Raw genomic sequence first — 21,734 nt, forward strand, 5'->3', positions numbered from 1 at the left:
AGTTAAAACCAGGGTTTGGGATCATGAGCTCCATAGATGCCCACAATTTTTTTATTTTCATTTTTGTCCTCTTTACATGGACTGTCCTCTCACAAACGAGACACGGTGGTAGATCGGAGGTGGCAGAATCAGCCAATGATCTGCAGGCTTGCAGTTAACTAACTAAAATTTCTTCTGCACTTCCTATGACATAGGGTGTCCAAGCCAGGCACACTTCGCCAACTGTTCCATTGGTCAATAGACAGTTCTTGAAAGCCCAGCAAGTTTTGGGGGTCCTGAGCTAGCCCTCAGGGTGGCATGGAAGGACGGGGCCCACACAGCCTGGAGTTAGCTTTTGTTTGCTGAAGACAGTCACCCCACGTGGAAGGCAGTTCCTTTGGGACGGGCTCTTGCTACCAGCGGCAGTGGGGAGGTAGGATTAGGATTAACCTTCTTCCTTTGGGCAGTGGGGTCATGAGCCTTAAAGGGAAAACCTGGGTAACTGTTGCTCTAAAGGACGTGCCCCAAATCGGGGGAAGCTGCCTGATGAAGCAGCCACAAAAAGCACTACCAGGTGAGACAGAACGTAAAGCCCAGAACCTTCCTGAATCTCAGCTTGCATGAGAGACAGAGTCTTGGAGAGAGAGTTATGTAGACCCTGAATGGCTTCAGTTCAACCTAGGAGGGGCAGCATGAACTTTGAGGACGGACCACTGTGTGATTTGGGTCGTGGGGTCTTTCGTCACCCCTGCCCTGCTTTCTATGTGATAAAATACTCTCGAATTCCGCTGACAGGTCCTTCTTAAAATGCATTCCCATCAGATACAATTTCCAACAGTGGGAGGCGCTGGGAGTGAGAGGTAGGATGAGGAAAGCATGATTAGAAGGCTCGGCAGAGGGACAGACAAAATTCTAGCATATGTATTTGATATAAATATTATAGTTTTACAGAGGCATCTAGATCAATATATGCCACATTTCATCTACCTCTTTGACAAAGTGAGCGCAGTGTATTCAGGGAAAGCTGTATAGGATTTTCAATTTACTCCGTGTGATTTATTGTGGCAGGATAGCTATGGGTTTTTTAAGTTCTTTATACTTGTTCCAGTGAAGATGGATATAGTATCTTTAAAAGTAAACAGCCCAGAGCTGTGCATTTTACATTGTCTTCCTAGAGTGAGGCTCAGCGAAAGAGAGATCTGAGACCGCCCTGCCCTCGTGGGACGTGATGCAGTTGAATTTGCCTCAGTCCTCACTCCTCAGCTTTCTTTTTTTTTGGGGGGGGGGGGGAGTAAACAGGGGACCGAATTAAGAAGCTATTGCAGATGTCTAGAGAAGATAGGATGGCATGGATTAGGGTGGGGACAGAGAACTGGAACGCCGAGAGAGGATGCAGCAGCATCTGTGGGTGCGGCCCCGTCGGTCTGCGTCTCTTCATTTTCTAGTGATTGGCCCCGGGTCACACAGGACAACCCCCCACCCCCCGCCCCAGTCTCCTGATTCCTAGCCCAGGCTCCTTTCAGGGGCACCAGCTGTTTCAGTTTAGAAGACATCAAGCCGAGGGGGTAGGTCTGCCCATGCTCTGGCATTCACCTTGCACTGATCTCTGGACCTCTGTTTCCATATCAAAATAATGCAGGTACTAGACTAAACATACACCAAGGGCCATCCTGAGACTAAGAAGAACGGGAGAGCGTGGAAGGAAGCCTATCATTGGCACTTTCTCAAAGCCCACTGGCTTTAAGAAACATTACCGGAGTCTTTTTAAAAGTGTGTAGATGTTCTCATTGAGCTACACGCCACCTCAGTGGATCTCTGGGTGCCTCATTTGCTGGAACCTTGGGAAGCTTTGTCTGGGAGACCCCACCCTGTCCTCTTATGCCTCCTGTCATGAGTCAGGTCCCCGAGTGATCCATTCTCAAAGACACCAGTGGAATTGAGTTCTGAAACTGAAGTTCCAACTCAGCTGGGGCATTCTGGCATTCCTGGCCCATCTCCAAGAAAGGTGTCGACAGAATGAGGATAATGTGCAGGGTTTCCTTCTGGAAGTGGAGATGGTTAACAATGGGAGGGGCACCCCAGTGTGTATTTAGTGAAGACGTACCCAGGAAATAAGCAACTGGCAGCGTTGTGGTGAAGCTGATAGAGTTTGTAATGGTCAAGCATCATTCTTCTTCTGGTTAAGTCACACTCAGCCCCCTTGATGCCAAGCCTGCTCCATGGCACACTAGCGTTACCCACTCCTGATCCAATCCATCCCATGTTTCTGGCCCTTACCCAAACCAGGCATGCTTGCTTACGCTGGATGAGTAACTCCTTCCCACAGAATGCCATCGGCTACTATTTTGGCGTTTAAGATGGTTCCTCGCGTATCTGAGTTGGATCTTTTAATCCAAGCCATTAAAATTAGTTTATCCCAAGAAAGAGTTGTTCACAGGACTTGAGAAAACTTTAAAAACCAGAAAGACCATCACATCAGGAATGGTTAATGATTTAGGTTTGTTGGCCATCTTCACAAACTTGAGTGGCCAGGCCCTGTAGACACCCATCATTAAGATTGCTGGTAGTCTAAAAACGTTCAAGTCCAGAGCCGCAGATGGGAAGAACGTTAGAGCCCTTCATAGCAACTTTCCTAAATATTCTCTGTTGTCAGTGAATCTTTTAGCTTTTTGTTGTCTTCTGGAACCTTGGGCTGGACATGGCATAAAGTATCTAAAATGGACATTTATATCCCCTTGCAGCCCTTTGTCTTGCCAAATTGGGTGGCTTCAGTTCAAAACTTGGTCTAGAGTTTGTTGTCACTCAGCCTTTGCTGTCTTGAGCTCGCTGGCCTGGCTGATTAGACGCAGCTAGAATCCCGTGATACCACAAAGTGGTGATGCTTTAAGTCAGGGCCTCTCTCCTGGCCCAGGGAGGACCCTCCGACGTCTCCTCCACCATGTGTCTGAGAGGACCTTTTGTTGGCCCAGCCCTGTCTGTCGTGAAGGAGCGGAAGCTGAAATACCCAAACCTCTGCTCTCTCCATTTCATCACCTTTGTCTTGGTGAGAGTTAGAGGCTGACACCTGGCTCATATGCTGGGCAAGTCACTTTACCTGCCGTGGGACGTCAGGCACATGACTTAAGGAAATTGAGGTTCAGAGAGGTTATTTGAAAAGATACAAATAGTAGCAACACAGGGTTGTTTGAGGATCAGGTGAGAGAGACTCCAGGAGCCATAGAGCACTTCATATCTGTTACATCCTGATTTACAGATATCACATGAATCCTACCATTTAATCATTCTTAAAATGGCCCAGACTCTTTACTAGGCCCTTTCCATGTACTATCTGTTTAAATAAATCCTCAAGATAACCTCATGAATCAGGTTCTAGCTCCAGCCCCTCAGAGACTCTGACATTACAGTTGTAAAATGCAGAATGGGTACCTTGCCCAAGACTATTTGGTTACTTAGTGTCTGAGCTGAGCTACCCCAGGGCTATCAAAGTATGAATCTCACATGGTAGATTTGTAGGTGTCAAGGAACCCGACAGAGAGAATTTTAGATGAAGATCTTTTTGGCATTTCTCAAATCATGCACCGTGAACAGCCATCACTCTGCTTCCAAGGAGGGCACACCCTGCTCTCAATCTTAGAGTATTTTCAATTATATTTTCAGTCACTGAAGATGTGAGAAATTCTGCTTCTCTTCTCCCAGCAGTAACAGCTTTCTTCAAACTATTGCCCATGGAATTTTCAAAAGTCCTGAAAATATTTCTGGAAAATAACATTTCCCCTTTCACCATCCATCCCTTGCACTCCTGCAGGGCCCCTAGTGATTCCTCAGATACGGGCTGGTGGGAGCAGATCTTCTAATGCAGATGCTGATTTAGAGAGGCAGCTTCTCTCCATCCATCTCTTCTAACTGCATTCAAACATTTTCAATATGTGGGCTCCTTGATAGCTTACACTGTACGGAAAACAAAATGGAGGGAAATGATTATTGGCACAAAAGGAGGAAGCCGTAAATCTTCAAATCAGATAGAGGACAGATTGGAACAATATGGGTTCTCCAAGGTTGCCATGATAGTGTACTTAATAACTCTTCTTGGGCAAAAAGGCAGTCTGCTTTCAATCACTCTCGCTTTTTCTGAGCAAAAATACCAATTATGTTGAAGGAAGATTTTTTTTCTTCCTTTTTGATAAAGTCTGCTCTCCACCTCAGAAATCATGCTGTAGCTTAAAGATATATATTTTCAATTGTCTGGAATGGTATTGGACAGCTAGCACCAAATTAGAAAAGTCAGTCCTTTTTTTCTCCCCTCTCCTGCCAACATATGTCTACTTCTTAAGAGAAGTGAAAGCTAATTAAAGGCTTAAGGGATAATATTGATTGCATTGGAATATATTTTATATGTACCCAGCACATTTTCAACTAAAAGAACCCTGTCTCTTTCTAAGGCTGAATAAATCAGCTGGCTGAATCTTTGATTCAAGGGTAGGAGGGTGGACTCATCTCCTTCCCCTCTGCTTCCCACACATCTGTCCTGGAGATGAATGAGCTCAGAGGAGGAAAAGGGAGTGCTGGCAGATGTTCATTCAGTTCTTTGCGTACAGGATAGGAAGGTTGAATGTTCTGGCATTTCCCTGGACCTATCATTGATTTGAGTCTAGCTCTGACTGGTAACCAGGCTTATGCTGGTATAGAACTTTGAGCTCTGCGATGCCTGGTGCAGGCGGCTGGATGGGTAGTATTAACCTCTCAGCTCCCTCTTCAATCGAATGGGGATAAGTAGCTTGCCCAGGATCACACACGTCCTTGGTGGCAGAGCAGGGAGTGAAATCTGGCTTACTTTCGGGAAGAGTTCCAGTCACATATCTGTCCTGCAGAGGTGCCCATACATTGGATTCATGCTGGCCTTGTTCTCCGTGACGGAAGTTTGTAAGCAGAAAGCATTAGAATTGCCCCCAAAAAGCCCCACTGTCATTTGTGGAGAGGTCAGATATCAGGAGGGATATACTGTTTCTCAACCATTTTCTGAACATACTTGGCAAGTTCAAAATCAGAAGTCTTATTCAGAACATGCATATTCACTTGCAGCTTGTTTTGTCCACATAAATGCACGTTCACCACAAGAAACAGTTTCAGATATGACCTGATGAAAATGTTTATAGTCCAGTTGTTCAACTTACATCATGTATTCTGACATACATACTGTGTGTTTCAGAAGGAACTTAGTCATACGGGTTTGGGGGCATAAAATTTGAATCAGTGGCCAAGGGACCTCCCTTAACCTAGTAGGTACTGGCTTGAGAACAAAGTGATTATATTAAAACGTCACTTCTGAGGGAGCCCACTGACATTCCACAATCCCCCCTCCAAGGGCCTCCACTTGCCCGATCGCTAAGTGCAGCACCGTAACAATGACGGTCCATAATGGTGATATTATTAACTGCATCATGCGTATTATTGATTTACTCTTTGTTCTGCATCATTATCCTTTCACCGATGAGTTTACTGCATTATTCTCGCACACTTAGTCAAGCACCAAATTACACCGAAAAGGGCAGGCTCTTGTAATGGCATCTAATGGAACATCGCATAAGCAATCATCGCTGCCTTCTCTTAGGAGCCGCCTCCAGCCAATGAGCTTTTCTGCCTTATTGGAATGTGCACAGAGCAATTATGAAGTGCAAGGGGCCTGGCCGTTCTAAATTTCCCCGCAAAGTGACCGTGCTTCGTGTTCACCACCTGCCCGTGCCTCACAGCCCAGCCAGGCAGTCAGCCTCTGTCACTGTCAGCCTGAGGGGCACAGGGATCTGGGCTGAGCCTTTTGCTGCAGTCTCTTTAGTAGAAGCCAGCAGGTTTTATCTCCACAGTCAGTCACGGGGCTAACTCTTGCACCAAAGAGCTTCCTCCTGACTAAGCATCATATGTAATAAGTATAAGTGGCCATAGTATAGCCCAGTGTCAAAGTCAGATTGGTCCAGGAGCCCAAAGATGTTGGGGAGACTGTTCTTTCTTCCTTGGGCTCATCTCCTCAGGGGGAGTTACCATCTCCAGAAACAGAAGTCCAAACCACCCCGAAATAAAGGCAGACAATTCCGTCTTCATCATCCCTTCCTAGCTTTTCTCCCCATCCTGAGGTAAATTCCTTTGTTTCTCATAGAAATCCCAGGCACCCTAAGGAAGCAGCTGTCTGGGGATGCACAGCCTGCCTGCGGCACGATCTCAGATTCCATAGGTGTCCCATCCCCATTTAGCCCTGAGTAATGCTCACTTACTGTAAAGTGTTACATGCCCCCGTCGTCAGAGGAGTTATGGCGGAAAAGTGCAAAATTTCCTTTTTAGTGCTTACGGCCAGCAGAGCCCATAATGTGTCAAGCTGCACATTAGCCACCCTGATAAAAGTCCGCTTTCTTACACACAAAATCATCATTTCAACAAGATTTGTTATCTCATTACCTGATAAGCTCTATGTCATAAACCAAGACTCATTCGGTAAATCTCCCGGGAGGACGCTTTGTGGGCAGAAAGGGAGAGATATGAATCTGCAAGGGACTTGATAATGCAGCGTTTAAGCTCGAGCATAATGTCACTTATTGTTAAATGCATAAAACCACTTGGCCGAACGGCTGGGCTTTTAATAGGATTTTGTGCAGCATCAGGTGAGAAGCCATATGGTCTTCTGTCAAAGAGTCTCTGAGCACCCTCCAGCCCCGCTGCTTTGCCTCACTGCCCTCCGGGGAGGGGAGCTGGGCTTTACTGAGCCTCCTTGGGGGGAGACGAATGCTTCCCTGCAGCTGCGCGCTTCCTCTGTCTGGCCGCGGGTGGGTGCCGGGGCATCGCTGGGCTGGCCTCATCTAACTGGCCTCTCCCATGCAGGCACATTGTGGTCTGTGGACACATCACGCTGGAGAGCGTTTCCAACTTCCTGAAGGACTTTCTGCACAAGGACCGGGATGATGTCAACGTGGAGATTGTCTTTCTTCACAAGTAAGAGGCCCCTGCTGTTTCTAGACCCTCCACCCAACCAGGCACCTCTAGGGGGACGCCTCAGGTGTCTGGAGGAGGGGTGATGTGAGGGCAGCATTCGGGGGGCAGAGCAGAGTTGAATCAGCCACGATCCCTGCTGGGCTCATTGGGGAGGATGTTCTGGAACCGACGGAAAGGAAGCAACGCACTCGTTCAGTGAATAAGAGCAGTATCTGTCTCTGTGGAAGCAATTCTGGCAAGTAACAGTGGGGTTCATTATGGGTCAGACACGTCAGTACTGTCCCCTCAGCTGTCTGGATCTATGCGATCCAGGTGTGTCCACAGTGTCTGGTGTGGGTGATTAGCTGTGCGGTGTAGATTCTTTATGAGTGCAGGACTGACATAGTGGCCAAGCAAGACAGAGACATAAGAGGAAGCAGGGTACAGGGTAGTAGCAGCAGTAACAACAACAGCTGTCGTTCCTAGGAACCTTCGGTGTAGGACACAGTGCTGGTCACCACAGCCTCTCCTGAAATCAACAGAGGGCGTAAGAGTACATGCTTGACTCAGACTTCAGTCTGAATCCCGACTCAACCAAGTACTGAACAAGTTCACCTCCCTGGGCCTCAGTTTCCACATCCATAAGATGGGGAGATCACAATGGTTTCTTGGGCTATTTTGAGCATGAAAAGAAGTAATCCATTCCAAGTATACAGAGCAGAATCAGGCACACAGTAAGTGCTCAATAAATGTTAGCTGTTATCATGAGAGAGAAAATACATTAGGCTGCCCAATGTACTTAGGAGGTAGGTCTTATCAAGTTTGTTTTACAGGTAAGGAAAGCAAGTTCTTTGCCTGATCCCCTTTTAGGTAAAAGGTAGTCCGTAACAGGGGTGGAGAGTTGGGGGATACAGGCATGTTGACGTGGGTGGCACCCTCTTCCTTTATGGAGATGGGGCTATCATGGGGGCCAGTCTTAGCCCCATGTTGCCAAGGGACAAAGCTCACACGTTGGTGTTGGCTCCGTGTGGGGTTGACCACCCAGGACTCAGTCCTGCTCTGAGATCCCACCGAGGTTGACTTTCCTATAGCTATCCGGTGCATCTCCTTCCTTTCGGCATTTGTGAATATGAAACTGACCATGTCTGAGCACCAGCATTTTTCTTCTTAGCACTGACTTATCCAAGTTCTGAAAAGACCAGCCAGGCCACGGGCACAGGAGCAGAACCCACAGATCCAATTAACTGCTTAGCCGCCGATGGCCAGCTGTGGGGCCCATCCTCTGCTGAGCGTTTGGAAGGTTCAAGACAAGTATAGTGTATAGGTTCTGCCCTCATCTTGGTTTGGCATGTCAAGATGAGCACCTGTGCAGCAATTGGAGCACAACATGGATCCTCCAGTAACGGACTGATGTCAATTTAATCAAGTGGCAGAATCACACGGGGCATCTGTATCGGGGAGAGGGCACCACTCCTTGTATTTCCGGGGCAGGCAGGCTTCCTGAAGGAGGACTGGCTTGTCCCGGATCTGGAAGACTGGCTGGATTTGCACAGGCGGCTGCTTTTCTCTCACCCACTGCCTTAGTCTGAATCAACAAGCTGGCTGTTACTGCTTCAATTGCTAGGACCCCAGCATCTATCAGTGTCAGCCTTGTCGTCCATGGCCCAGTTAATTAACCTCTCAAAGCTTTGGGTTAATAGCATCCCTTCCTGTAGAGTTGTTTTTGAGGTTTAAATGAGTTAATACTTGTCAAGTGCTTAGGATGGTAGCTGCCACATAGTAAATGCTCAGGAACATCAGCGGTTATGATCGTTACTGAGTACTAAGAACATTAGCTGTTATGATCATGACTGAGTACTAAGAACATTAGCGGTTGTGATCATTACTGAGTACTACATAAATGTTGGGCAAGGGTTGATCAACTCAGTCCTTGGCACCCAGTAGGCACAGTACCTAACAGAGAGTAGGTATTTTTCATCTCTGCAGAAATAATCAATGAATGAACAGGTCCACCAGTGTTTTAATCCTTGCCCTGCAATGGGAAGGATGGCTGTGTAGCTCAGCACCAAGAATGATGACTAGCGTACACACGCTGAATCAAGAGCGATACCGAGAGTGGATCAGCTCTGTGTAGGGCTGCTCAGAAGGGACGTTTTTTTGATCCAGGCCCTGGGGAGTGAAAAGTCCATGAGGTAGAGAAGCAGGGAAAAGGCTTTTGATGGAAGGAACAGCGGGAGGCTCTGCCAGGAAGACTTCTGGCTAATCCCTGATGTCACAGCCTCAGTTTCTCCATTCATAAAATAGGGATTCCATTCATCATGCCCCATAGGCCTCAGACTCTGTAAAGGTTGTGAACTCTCCATTTTACCTTCGTACTGGTTTTGGTTTTCAGTTGGGCTGGGGTTTTACTTCTCTTGAGTGTGAGCCTCTTATTTATGGCCAGAAAGGGGACTGCTTTGAAGGTGAAAACCTTTTTCCCATGTCTCTCTCTCTGACAGTTGGAGGGAAGGGAGGTCATGGAGGCTGAATACCTGAGTCTGTTATATTAATGGCTGTTTCTTCTCTCCCTGCCCAGCATTTCCCCTAACCTGGAGCTTGAAGCTCTGTTCAAACGACATTTTACTCAGGTGGAATTTTATCAGGGTTCAGTCCTCAATCCACACGATCTTGCGAGAGTCAAGGTAAGAAGGAAGAAGTGACTTCTGCTTTTACTCCATCTGGGGGTGTGTGACTCTGTGGTGAAGGGACATGCGTCCCAGGGTGGCCAAGAGTCACCTCCATACCCCTAATGAGATAAATCAGATACTACTAACCTTGGTATCACCCTTACACTGGTCCCAGGACTTTGTTCTGCCTGCACATGGTGGACCACCTGTAAGCATTCCACATGTGGACTTGTTGTACATAACATGCTAGACATCGCTGGTTGCCTCAATATTAGCACTGCTAAAGGAAGTAGACCAGTTGTATGGACTCAATATATAACATAACAATCAAGTAATTCCCATTTTGAATACTTAAATTGGGCTCAATGTAGCTCTGAAATCTGTTATTTACGTCAGAAAGAAACATTAAGGATACACTATAAAATAAAGTTTACCGAAGCCATAACACATTTTGAGCTTCCTTTTTTCCTCACCAAGGACTAAAGGTGCAAAACTAAACACTCAGGTATCTGATAGCACTTGGTAATGGGCTAATCTTTCTTTCTAGAACCTAGTAGGTTAGGACCTTCTTATAAAGCACACCTAAGGCTTATAAGGGAAAGGGATACAGCAGAATGGCATCTGATACTTTACTCATTTCACATAGATTTTGTAAGCATGTTCAATATTTGCACGCCAGTGGAGATAGATTAATATTTTGAATCCACTGACATCTCAATGCTTACTGTGGTCACCACATAATGCAGTAAATAATGTAATTGGCAAACGTGAATAAGCCAAAAGGATTTGGGTAAATTCTTTACTTTATGAAAGAAGGAAAACTAGAGACAATTTGTGACATACCATGGAGGAAACCATGGCCTCCCACCAAATGCAAGAATGGTCTGTTATAAGTACAACATCCCAAGTAGGGCAGACCTGAACCAGAATGGGAATTCTTATGCTTACAGAGTCCTGTTAATATTATCCAGACCTGATCCGAGTTATGTCTAATGTGGAATCTTATGGGAACTTGGGGAAAATAGTTACTGTCCGTGGACCTGATTTAGATGCAATCAATACTTTGCACAACTCCTCATCCCCTCAAAGGAATAAGCCTCTGTTGGTACATGTTTAGATAAGTCAGTAGGTTGTATTTCGAGGTCATCTGTAACATCATTTCATACACGTAGATTCGTTGTCTTTTGAATATCTGAATGCTAATTGGATACTAAACAGTACTGAGCTGTTGTCTGAGTTAGGGCTCTCATTTCCTCTTATTTCACAGTTAAGATGTGAAAAAAAGGTTAGGTGAAGGACTTTGGACTCTAAATTTCTGAATCCCCAATGACTCAGTTAACTTGGTAGCCTGAGAGAAGAGGTTTAGCCCCCCTAACGCCATTTCCTGACTGGAAAAGTTAGGATGATGGTGCAGATGGTGGGGAAAGGAGATGGAGAGGGGACCGAAAGGCTTAATTAATTGTTATCTCAAGAAATCCAGAAAGCTTACGTGTAAAAGGCTATGCAGAATGGGAAGTGTAGTTACCAAGGTACACATTGTCCCCTCCAACAGCAACAAGATGAACTATTTATATCATAACAAGAAATTGCAACCTACGCTTTTGACAAAAACTATAATCTCTCAGAATTACTGTTTTTTTCTTTCCTTTCAAAGCACCAGGTTCCCCCAGAGCCATCAACAGAGAGAGACGGCAACCAAGCATGGCTATTTATATGTTTGTGTTCTGTGATTTTCCTTTTGGTGTCTTAGATAGAGTCAGCAGATGCGTGCCTAATCCTTGCCAATAAGTACTGCGCAGACCCCGATGCTGAAGATGCCTCCAACATCATGAGGTAAGCCTGGGGAGGCGGGAAGGCTCTGGGCTGGGTGCTGTCTGGCCATTCGCTCTCCTGTGGGGTCCTTTGCAGAGCACTGTCTCTGTGGGACCTTCTTTCCTCATTAGCCATCCTACAACTAGCCATCTGCATAGGCCTAAGGCAGGGTGGGGAACTGAGGCTGTGGTGGGTACAGAGGGTAATGACACAAGGCCTCATTAACTGAAAGCTCATCCTCAAAAGATAGGAGCTCTGGGCTTCCCTGGTGGCGCAGTGGTTGAGAGTCCGCCTGCTGATGCAGGGGATGCGGGTTCGTGCCCCGGTCTGGGAGGATCTCACATGCCGCGGAGCGGCTGGGCCCGTGAGCCATGGCCGCTGAGCCTGTGCGTCCGGAGCCTGTGCTCCGCAACGGTAGAGGCCACAACAGTGAGAGGCCCACGTACTGCAAAAAAAAAAAAAAAAAAAAAAAAAAGATAGGAGCTCTGGGACTCACAGCCAGTCTTGGGGTGGAGGACTAGCGAAGGAAAGATAGATTTCATTGGGAGCAGGCCTGAACTAAGGTACCATGTTCCCTGAGGGGGAGTGGGCCTGAGAAATCTGAACTGTAAACGATTTCGCTCCCGGGAGACAGTTTGGAATAGCTGGAGATGTTCTTGTTTGTCATAGTTAGGGGACGGTGCTGCTCATGTCTGCTGGGTAGAGGCCGGAGTTACTGCTCAACATCCTGCAGTACACAGGACTGCCCCCCACAGCAGAGAATTAGCCGGCCCCGAATGTCAATAGTGCCAAGGTCGAGGAGCCCCAGGTTAGAGCTTTCCGAGTGTGTCTATAGCACACATAGATGAATATTTCCCACAAAGAGTGGTTTGTTAACCAATCAGCTTGTTTCAACCAGTTTCCCCAAATGAAATAGTTTGTTTTTGTTTTAATTACTTTATTGATTTATTTTTGGCTGCATTGGGTCTTCGTTGCTGCGCGCAGGCTTTCTCTAGTTGCGGCGAGCAGGGGCTACTCTTCGTTGCGGTGCGTGGGCTTCTCATTGCAGTGGCTTCTCTTGTCACGGAGCATGGGCTCTAGGTGCGTGGGCTTCAGTAGTTGTGGCACGCGGGCTTAGTAGTTGTGGTGCGCGGGCTCAGTAGTTGTGGCGCGTGGGCTCAGTTACTCCGCGGCATGTGGGATCTTCCCGGACCAGGGTTCGAACCCGTGTCCCCTGCCTTGGCAGGCGGATTCCCAACCACTGTACCACCAGGGAAGTCCCCTGAAATGGTTTTCTTCCCTGAATGCCTCCTCAGTACTTTGAATACTACAAATTCCTAAGATAATGTTCTAGAGAGACTTTCTCAAACCTATTTGACTACAGGCCCCCTCCCCCTCCTTTTTTTTTTTTTTTATTTTTTTTTTTTTTACAGAACATCTCCTGGCAGGGCTGGGGGAGGTGGGGGGTCGCTCTTTGGAAAACACTGCCCAGCGCCTTTCTCGTAAACGCGCAGGGCCCACCTGAGGCCGTTCTCTGGCCAACTCCTGCTCCTTATTCTGTTCTTATTTCAGGAGAAAACTGTTCCATTTTTGTTCTTTGTATAGACCCATATTCCAGACATCTTGGGACTATGAAATGACTACAAAGTTAAGATATTTTGCTCCACTTAGTGAAAACCCTTTTGGATTCTTCTCTCCTGCAGCATAAATTGCAGCAGGAGGAGGTAATAAAGAGAACCTTCTGGAGAAGAGATGAACCAAGAGGAAACATTTCACTCCCAGTAGATTCCCAGGAACTCTTGCCTAACTGCAAACAGCTATCCTTTGGGTCTAGACCAAGATTCCCCTCTTCCTACAGCTTGGTTTACTGCTGTGAATTTACCTGAGTCAGAGGGTAGGGAAGTTGCCTTTGCACCATTACAATGCTCGCATCTCCTTCGCTTTGCTTTCGCTCAGTGGCCCCAGGTGACATGAGCTTTCCCGTCAGTGAGGGGGCAGAATTCCTCTGAAGCACATCCTCCACTCAGCATCTGGTCCTTGCGTCTGGCAAGCAACATCTGGCACAACGTTCTCTTTCTACTCACCTTTCTTCAGCAGTATGCCTAGTGCAGTCATCTTAAGAGAGTTGATGCATGGACTCCTGTAAGCACTGGGCTTGCCAGGCCGCAGGGAGATGGTGGAATGGGGACCTGCTTCCACACCTGAGCCTGTCCCCTAACTAGTCACAGCCCCAGCTTAGGGTGCATCAGTTGGCCCTTTCCTTGAACTAGGATTTGTGTCCTTCACGTTTTTTTGTGTCATTTGAAGTGACAAAAATGTAGGTTTTCGGGAACATTATTTTCAAAAGTTCAAATGGAAACCAAAAGAAGGGGAAGCTTAATGTTTACCCCACAGAGAAATTTAGGGCTGGCCCTGCCTTTTTTATTTTAAGTGAATGATTGAAATGATAACAGCTTTGAGGTGGGCATTTCTCTTAATCACAATATTTTACTTAAGCCCTGACTACAATAGGGTTAATATGAAGACATACAGGGTATCTGGGTGATTGGCATGATGCCACGGCGTAAAAATGACTGAAAAAGGTAGTAGCAGAAATGTGATTCAGCCATTCATTAACGGAATCAGAACGAAGGCCCAGGGAGCAAAAGGAAATGGGAAGCTCAGGGTTAAAAGAAGGGATCTGTCTTTCCCTTATTTGTATAATCCTCCTTTCCCCTTAGTTTAATGAGACCAATCTGCCCGTTTTGAAATTAAAATGTCAAAGATCCATTTGAAATGAGCTAATGCAGAAAACTGGCTGATGCTGTGAACTGAATTCCGAGGGCTGACAGAGGCTCAAAGTCCTTGAATTATAAGCATGGGCCAACACAACACTTTTTCAAAAATAAAATGAAATCCTTCAAGTGCAAAAACCCAAAAGGGTGAATTTGTGCAGGAAGAGGCTTCCGCGTGATCCATTTCCTAAATTCCCAAGTGGCAGCTTTTCAGACAAAACTGCTCCCCAGCTGCCTCCTCTCCATCTTTGCACGAGAAGGGATGAAGCATAGGGCATTTCCTGGTGGGAAGTTGTGGGGTGGTCATGACCAGTGCACTTGCATTTCCGATGAGGCTTAGGAGGTGGGCCTTTCTGTGGAATCCCAGTCTTTAGCCTTCCTTGTCACAGAAGGAAATGTACAATGTCACCTCTGACAGAGTGGGTAATGACAAAAACCATAACTTGCATGTGGAGAGAGCTTTTAATGATTTCAAAGCATTTTCACATCTGGTTTTTCATGTGCTGCTCATACCAAGCCTGTGAAATACATAAAGCAGGTACCGTTGCCCCCAATGTCCAGATGAAGAAACAGTCACGGAGAGTCCAGGGATTTCCTGAAGGTCACTCAGTTTGTTAGTGTAGCAGCTGGGACTGGAATGCAGGTGTTTCTGTTCCTCTGCTCCCGGCCCCTCCCTTGCAGCACAGTGATTGTTGTGGGGAACAGGAGGGAGGGTTAGAGTAGTAGGGGGCTGGCGGTAGTTAATACCAAGTAGGGACTGAGAGCAGTTTGGGGGAATTTTCCACCAGCCCATGACCTCCCCGAGGCCTTGACACTTCACTGTAACCGGCATCAAAGTCATTGTTTAGATGCTGTTAGCTATCCCAGGCTGAGTCGTGTGATACGATAGGCCCATCCTAAGAGCCCTGCTCAGAAATCATTTTTGTGACAGTGGCCATGTGTGCGTGACAATTAGAATCATTTGTCAGGCTGCTTGTATGATTTGTCACGTTGTCTCATGTTGTTAACTTGGAGAATTGGACTCAGAGCAAATCGTTTCCGGGCTCCTCCCTAGGGTATGTGAGATGGCAAACCTCTGTTGGCCCCATGAGTTGAGCTTGTTTTATTTCGAGGCCCATGTGGGCAATAAGCCCGTGACTGCTGCTCCAGAACCCCCATGCCCGGTACACACATGCCATCACCGAGACACCACGGGACCTCTCTCTTCTTTTATGCCTAGGACATGGCCTGTGGCCCTCCTGTGATTTCCTTTTCACATGACCACGGGACGTGGCAGTGGAAACACAGTGTAACTTAGCCCAGTGGCTGCAACCTCTCTGAAGGTCCAGGCTGCTGGCCCTACATTCACTCCATTTGGATGTAATCAAATTAATCTTCCCATCAGACTCCAAGGGTGAGGCACACCCTGGCTCAGCTTTTGTTCTTTTCTTTTTCAGAGTCATCTCCATAAAGAACTACCACCCGAAGATAAGAATAATCACTCAGATGCTGCAGTATCATAACAAGGTAGGGCAGTGAGAGCCTGTCACAGGCTCAGCGATGCACACGGGGGTCCAGGCTCTTCCCCCTTCCCAGACAGCCACACACGCATGTGCGTACATGCACGAGCACACACACCAATGCAATCCAAAGGCCTGGGTAAAGAGGAGTGGTGGGCAAAAACCTCCCTGGGACGTTTCTTCAGTCCAAACACCTCGTTTGCAGTTGGGCACTGGAGGGAAACTCCTTCACGTATTGACTCATTCGTTCAGGAAGCATCTGTTGGTCCCCTAGGTTCAGAAATATTGATGTGTCTTTAGATCCCATTCCAACAACTTCGAATTCTTATGTGCCACACTCATTTCTTCCATGGGTATTTATTGAGTACTACTATGTGGTCAACACTGGGCCTCACCCACAGCCCCCCAGTCCCGGTGGAAATAGTGAAGCCCTGTTCTGTGCCCTCAGGGATTTTGCAGTCAAGGTGTAGAGTGTCCCAGGCAAGTGAGCACTTTTCTATCTGAGACCAGATGAACTTGGTGGGACAGACCACGCACTGGGTGGAGAATGTGGAAAACCGCATCCTGAAATTCAAGATGAGAATTTGCACCGTTGAATTTAGGAAAATAGTTGGCTATCCAGAGATTAAACATAAAGGAATTTTCCTAGTGTTACAGTTTACAGGGAGATCAGGAAGAAAACAAATGTTGGAGTCTGTGCTGTTTCCCTCGTGGTTATTTCTCCATAAACCAGAGTCCTGTCTCTCATTCAAAGGCAATGCTCCTTTGCTCGGCCATCAGTAGCCTCCCAGGAAAACAGCTTTGGGGGAGGGAAGGTGGCACCTTTCTGTGTTTGACATGGAACCAGTTATGAGAGACCAGAGGCTGCTCAGTACCTGCCACCAGGTGTCCTGTCTGGACAGAATCACTCCCTGCTGGGTTGTGAGTGAGCGTGTGTCCCATCTTATGCGCCATATTCCCTACGAAATAGGCAGTCCGGTGGCCCAGAGAGGACTCCCTTCTGCCAAATGCGCCAGTGCCACGCCATTATTTCTTAATTGCTGGCAAGCGCTGCCCCATGTCGCCGTGTGGAAGCCCATCGGAGGCATTGTTGACTGTGGAGCCTGCTGTTGGTGACTGGGCTGCCGCTCGGGCTGCTGCCCACCGCCCGCTGCTGCCCAGCCCTCCCAGGTGGCTCCACTGCAGGCTGTGCCACGCTCCAGCCAGTGGGTTGGGTGGTGGGCACCCAAGGTCACAGTGTCCTGTTCGTCTCTGGAAAACCCAGGACACTGAAGAGAGAAAGTGAGGGTATTGGTAACTCACCGGCATCAAACTGGAGAAGTTCTTTGCCAGCAGCCTTGGTAGGGGGAGGTGAATTTTATGAGCAGGGCTGTGGCCGGTGACAGCTCCCGAGGCAAGGAACTCTCCCTCTTTCCTTTGTGATTTGAAATTTCATTTAGTGTGGGAGTGCTTTAAGCTGTTGTTTAGATTTGGGGCTGCATTTAGATTGAATAGGAAAATTAATGTTGTATGTTTAGAAAGGGATGTCAGTTCCTTTTTTTCTCCTTCCAATGAGTGCTAATGCAGCATCTTCAAGGAATTAAGGAGGATTTCAGCTCTGTGAGTCTTGTCAGACTCAGAAGTAGTTCCACGGACCTAGGGTCCAGATGGCACTGGTCAGCATTCACACGATCATAGCAAGCTTATCATAGCAAGACGAACATCTTTCACAGACGTCTGCCTTATCATCATTCAGAAACAGTGCTGAAGACATCAACCGACCCATGGTTATTTGCTTAAAACGCATTTTGTTTAGAGCCACGCCAATCTATTTGGGTTCCAGAGTTAGGAAGAGTCACTTATGAGACTTTGTCCTTTAAGATGTGTGAGAGTGAAAGGGACATGGTGACTTTGTTACAGGGCTCTTTATCATTTCATTTTTGTCCTGCAGAGAAGGAACAGGAAGTCTACTGGTCATTATTTGTCATCTCATTCCTTGAGAACTGCAAATAGACATTCTTCACCTTGCTTTACAATTTTGCTGTTTTTTTTTTTTAACATTTTTATTGGAGTATAATTGCTTTACAATGGTGTGTTACTTTCTGCTTTATAACAAAGTGAATCAGTTATACATATACATATATCCCCATATCTCTTCCCTCTTGCATCTCCCTCCCTCCCACCCTACCTGTACCACCCCTCTAGGTGGTCACAAAGCACCGAGCTGATCTCCTTGTGCTCTGCGGCTGCTTCCCACTAGCTATCTATTTTACATTTGGTAGTGTATATATGTCCATGCCACTCTCTCACTTCGTTCCAGCTTACCCTTCCCCCTCCCCATGTCCTCAAGTCCATTCTCTATGTCTGCGTCTTTATTCCTGTCCTGCCCCTAGGTTCTTCAGAACCATTTTTTTTTTTTTAGATTCCATATATATGTGTTAGCATACGGTATTTGTTTTTCTCTTTCTGACTTACTTCACTCTGTATGACAAACTCTGGGTCCATCCACCTCACTACAAATAACTCAATTTCGTTTCTTTTTATGGCTGAGTAATATTCCATTGTATATATGTGCCACATCTTCTTCATCCATTCATCTGTTGATGGACACTTAGGTTGCTTCCATGTCCTGGCTATTGTAAATAGAGCTGCAATGAACATTGTGGTCCATGACTCTCTTTGAATTATGGTTTTCTCAGGGTATATGCCCAGTAGTGGGATTGCTGGGTCGTATGGCAGTTCTATTTTTAGTTTTTTAAGGAACCTCCATACTGTTCTCCATAGTGGCTGTATCCATTTACGTTCCCACCAACAGTGCAAGAGGGTTGCCTTTTCTCCACACCCTCTCCAGCATTTATTGTTTGTAGATTTTTTGATGATGGCCATTCTGACCAATGTGAGATGATATCGCATTGTAGTTTTGATTTAATTTTGCTGTTTTTAAGATCCTATCTACCCTTCACAATATTATTTTTCTTTCTCTCTTGGCACTTTCTCTGTACCCATGACTAGATGCCCAGAGATCTCCATCCATTAAAACTTGCTTTCAGGAAAAAACCTGGTAACATACATGTACACTTATATCCCTGTCAGCATATTCCAAAGGATAGTTAATTCCATAATTGGATATCAGATTTAAAAGATAAAGAATTTCAATCCCCCGTGATCTAACGATGGTGCTATTCTAGGACCTAGAGGGATGTAGGGAAGCTGTCCTCTTTCTCTCCATATAAAACTCGTTCTGAGTTTGTCATCATAATAATCTCAGACACTTGTGTCATATTTTAGGGTTTTAAAAGAGTTTTGACATCCATTATCCCATTTAGTCCTCATTTGACCATCTGTGCGTTTTAGTATCCCAGTGTGACGGCAGACCGTGGGTCTAAGCTCTGTCTCAGCGCATCTCTGATGGGTACAACTCATGGTCACTGGGCAGCCAGTGAGCTAAGAGACAGAACTGCTGAAACTGCCACCTTCTCATTCAGTAGAGCCACAGGCTGTTGAGCCAAACTGTGGTTCCTCTGAGTAGGACTTACAGAAGGATGGAGGTTCTCCAAAGTGGATCTGTTTACCCCCAGTAGAATTCAGGGAGAGAAACACTCAGCCTCACCATCTCCCAGCATGGAAAGGACACGGCACAGGGGCATTGTCTGATTTGAGCGCAGATGGCTTAAAACTCTTGAAGGAAAGAATGCTTTGGGACATCTTGGAAAGGTTCACTCCTGATGACCTAGCTGTTAGTGGACTTTTAAAATGTTCCTAGCAGACTCTACAGAAAGAGGTCTTTGTCTCTGACCTGAAGCCAAGTCCCAGTGGCCGAATGGAGATGCAAGTTCTTTGAGCTTTCTCACTGTAAACCCTTACACTTGAGCAGGAGTGTTGAAGTGTTTTCTCTGAGACAACCTTCTTTCTTCCTCATGGCAGCTTCCCTAACGTTGCATGTGTAGTGAGAGATGGCCCTGGGGCTGGAATTCATCTCTCCTGGTTCCCAGGACAGCCTGTTTGCACGTTCCTTTCGTCTCAAACAGAGGGAAGCCCCAGTCCTGTTCGTCCTGCCTTAGCAGGGCTGGTTCTCCAGATGAGAGGATTTGCCTCTAGACTCCTATGTAGTAACACTGGCGTCTTCCACTGGACACTGGACCCAAAGTTCCCTCAAATGAAAAAGGACAGAGTTGCCAGAAACGAACAAGTTGAGTTCCTGGGTCAGTCACCCTTCTTTGTTTGGTGCACACAGACCTTCCAGCCTTTGGCATGTCCCTTGCGGCTCCCTGCCCCACGATTGGGAAAGATACGGTGGCCAAAAGAGGAAGCTGAGAAATGAAACGAACTTGACTTTTCTGTATAATAACATGTAAAATATGTCTAAGGAACTCAATACCAGATGGGTACATGAGGGACCCAAGACATAAAATCCTAGACTTCATACCCTGGATGGCATATGGGGATGTGAGAAACCATCTTAAAAAGATTTGTTTGTTTATTTGAAGTTGCCATGAAGGTTACATAGTGTCTGTCTGGGGCTTGGACCACCCAAATCTCCTTTTACACTTGATGATTTACTTGTTCATGACTTACATTTAATTTCTCCTCATTCTTCGCAGATGACGTTCATGCAAATGAGTATTTCTCCACTTAGCCTGATGTATTCCCTACGATGCCAGGGAAGTAAAGGGGAAAAGTGGCCTTCTTAAGCCAGTGAGGGGTAGGGAGAGAAATGGGATACAGGGCAGGGCTAATTGCTGGAATTGAGTCTGTGATGTGGGAAGGTCTCTGATACTCAGCTTGACAGAAATTCCCATCTGCTCCTGCCCACACATGGGACTATTTTAACAGCTCTCATCAGGGAGAATCTTCCAGGAGTAAACACTGCCGGGTTAGGATTCACAAGATTGTTACAGAACAGGATTTTGCAAGAGGGAATTTCGCGAGAGTGGTATTTCTGAAAGCCAAGCACAGAGCCATTGCACTTGGTCTTGGCTCCACAGTGGAGCCTCCCATCTCCTCCTGGCAGCACACCTGTCGTATATCGTCCTGCATATATACCTCCTTCATGCTCCTTGCGCTTGCTGACACGTGGAGAGAAACAGTCATTTCAGGGTCATAGAGTCTTGGCACTAGCAGGAGCCTCGAAGGGCTCTGACTCAGCCTCCGGTGCAAAGCAACAGTCTATCTACTGAGACTTGGAGAAACACGCACTGAGTTTGAGGGAAAGAGACCTTGCATTTCTGGAGGCAGCGTTCTCCATTTTTTAGACAAATTGCATCCTTAGAGATTTCCTTTATAAAACAAGCTTAAAAAGTGCTTTCTTGTAATACACACCAGTCATTCCTAATTCTGGCACTTGGAACAAAGCAAGACAAGTCTAATCTCTCCTCATCATAGCAGCACCCGAAGTGTTCACAGATAACTATCCTGTCTCCCTGGAGGAGGGGCCCTTCTTCGGACCAAAGGCTGCTGGCTCTCTTCACTGTTCCTCCAAAGATGTTTTCTAGAACCCACGTCTCGTCTCATGCTTGTCATTTTTCTCGGGGGGTTATTCAGTTATCAATTTCCCTTTTAAAATCTGACTGTCACAACTAGATCAAGCGCCAGGGAACTAGCCTGACCAGTTCACAACAGAAGGAAACCTTTGTATTTCCCATGATCTGAAGACCATTTCTAACAAGCTAGCGCCGGCTTTTTCTGTAATCTGTCACGAGATTGACTTCTTTTGGGGAGTTTTAGTTACACACAAGGTTTTTTGTTTTGTTTTGTGTTTTCTCCTGTCCCCTCATGTCTGCCAAGTCAGGGCTTCACATTTTGGATTTAAACAATTGATTTTTTCTTTTAACCTAAATGCTGTATTTGATATTAAGTTCTTTTAAATCTTGATGATTTTTGCCCATTTTTCCAACTCTGGAGAACTTTCGAAGCTTGATTCTTTCATCCACTGTATCATCTCTGACTCTCTGCTTCCTGCCACTTAAAAATAATTGGATGAACATGCCTCTGGGTCCTCATCGCAGGGTCTGACCTCACTGTTGAGTAGGATCAGTCCATCTGCAAGAGATTGTAACACATCTCCACTGTGATGTGCCGGATGATTTAGGGCA

General features: G+C 46.5%; 1 protein-coding gene across 24 annotated transcripts in view; it reads left to right on the plus strand.

Annotated features, from left to right (window-relative positions):
- KCNMA1 (potassium calcium-activated channel subfamily M alpha 1) overlaps nt 1-21,734 on the plus strand; it is a 741,810-nt gene that overhangs the window by 521,532 nt on the left and 198,544 nt on the right. For all 24 annotated transcript variants that reach the window (XM_060286605.1, XM_060286606.1, XM_060286602.1 and 21 more), the window contains 4 exons: nt 6,844-6,954; nt 9,509-9,614; nt 11,350-11,432; nt 15,601-15,670. In XM_060286605.1, the coding sequence (XP_060142588.1) occupies nt 6,844-6,954; nt 9,509-9,614; nt 11,350-11,432; nt 15,601-15,670 (370 nt within the window). The remainder of the gene's footprint in view (nt 1-6,843; nt 6,955-9,508; nt 9,615-11,349; nt 11,433-15,600; nt 15,671-21,734) is intronic.

The sequence above is a fragment of the Globicephala melas genome, chromosome 16, assembly GCF_963455315.2.
Source record: "Globicephala melas chromosome 16, mGloMel1.2, whole genome shotgun sequence".
Lineage (NCBI taxonomy): Eukaryota > Metazoa > Chordata > Mammalia > Artiodactyla > Delphinidae > Globicephala > Globicephala melas.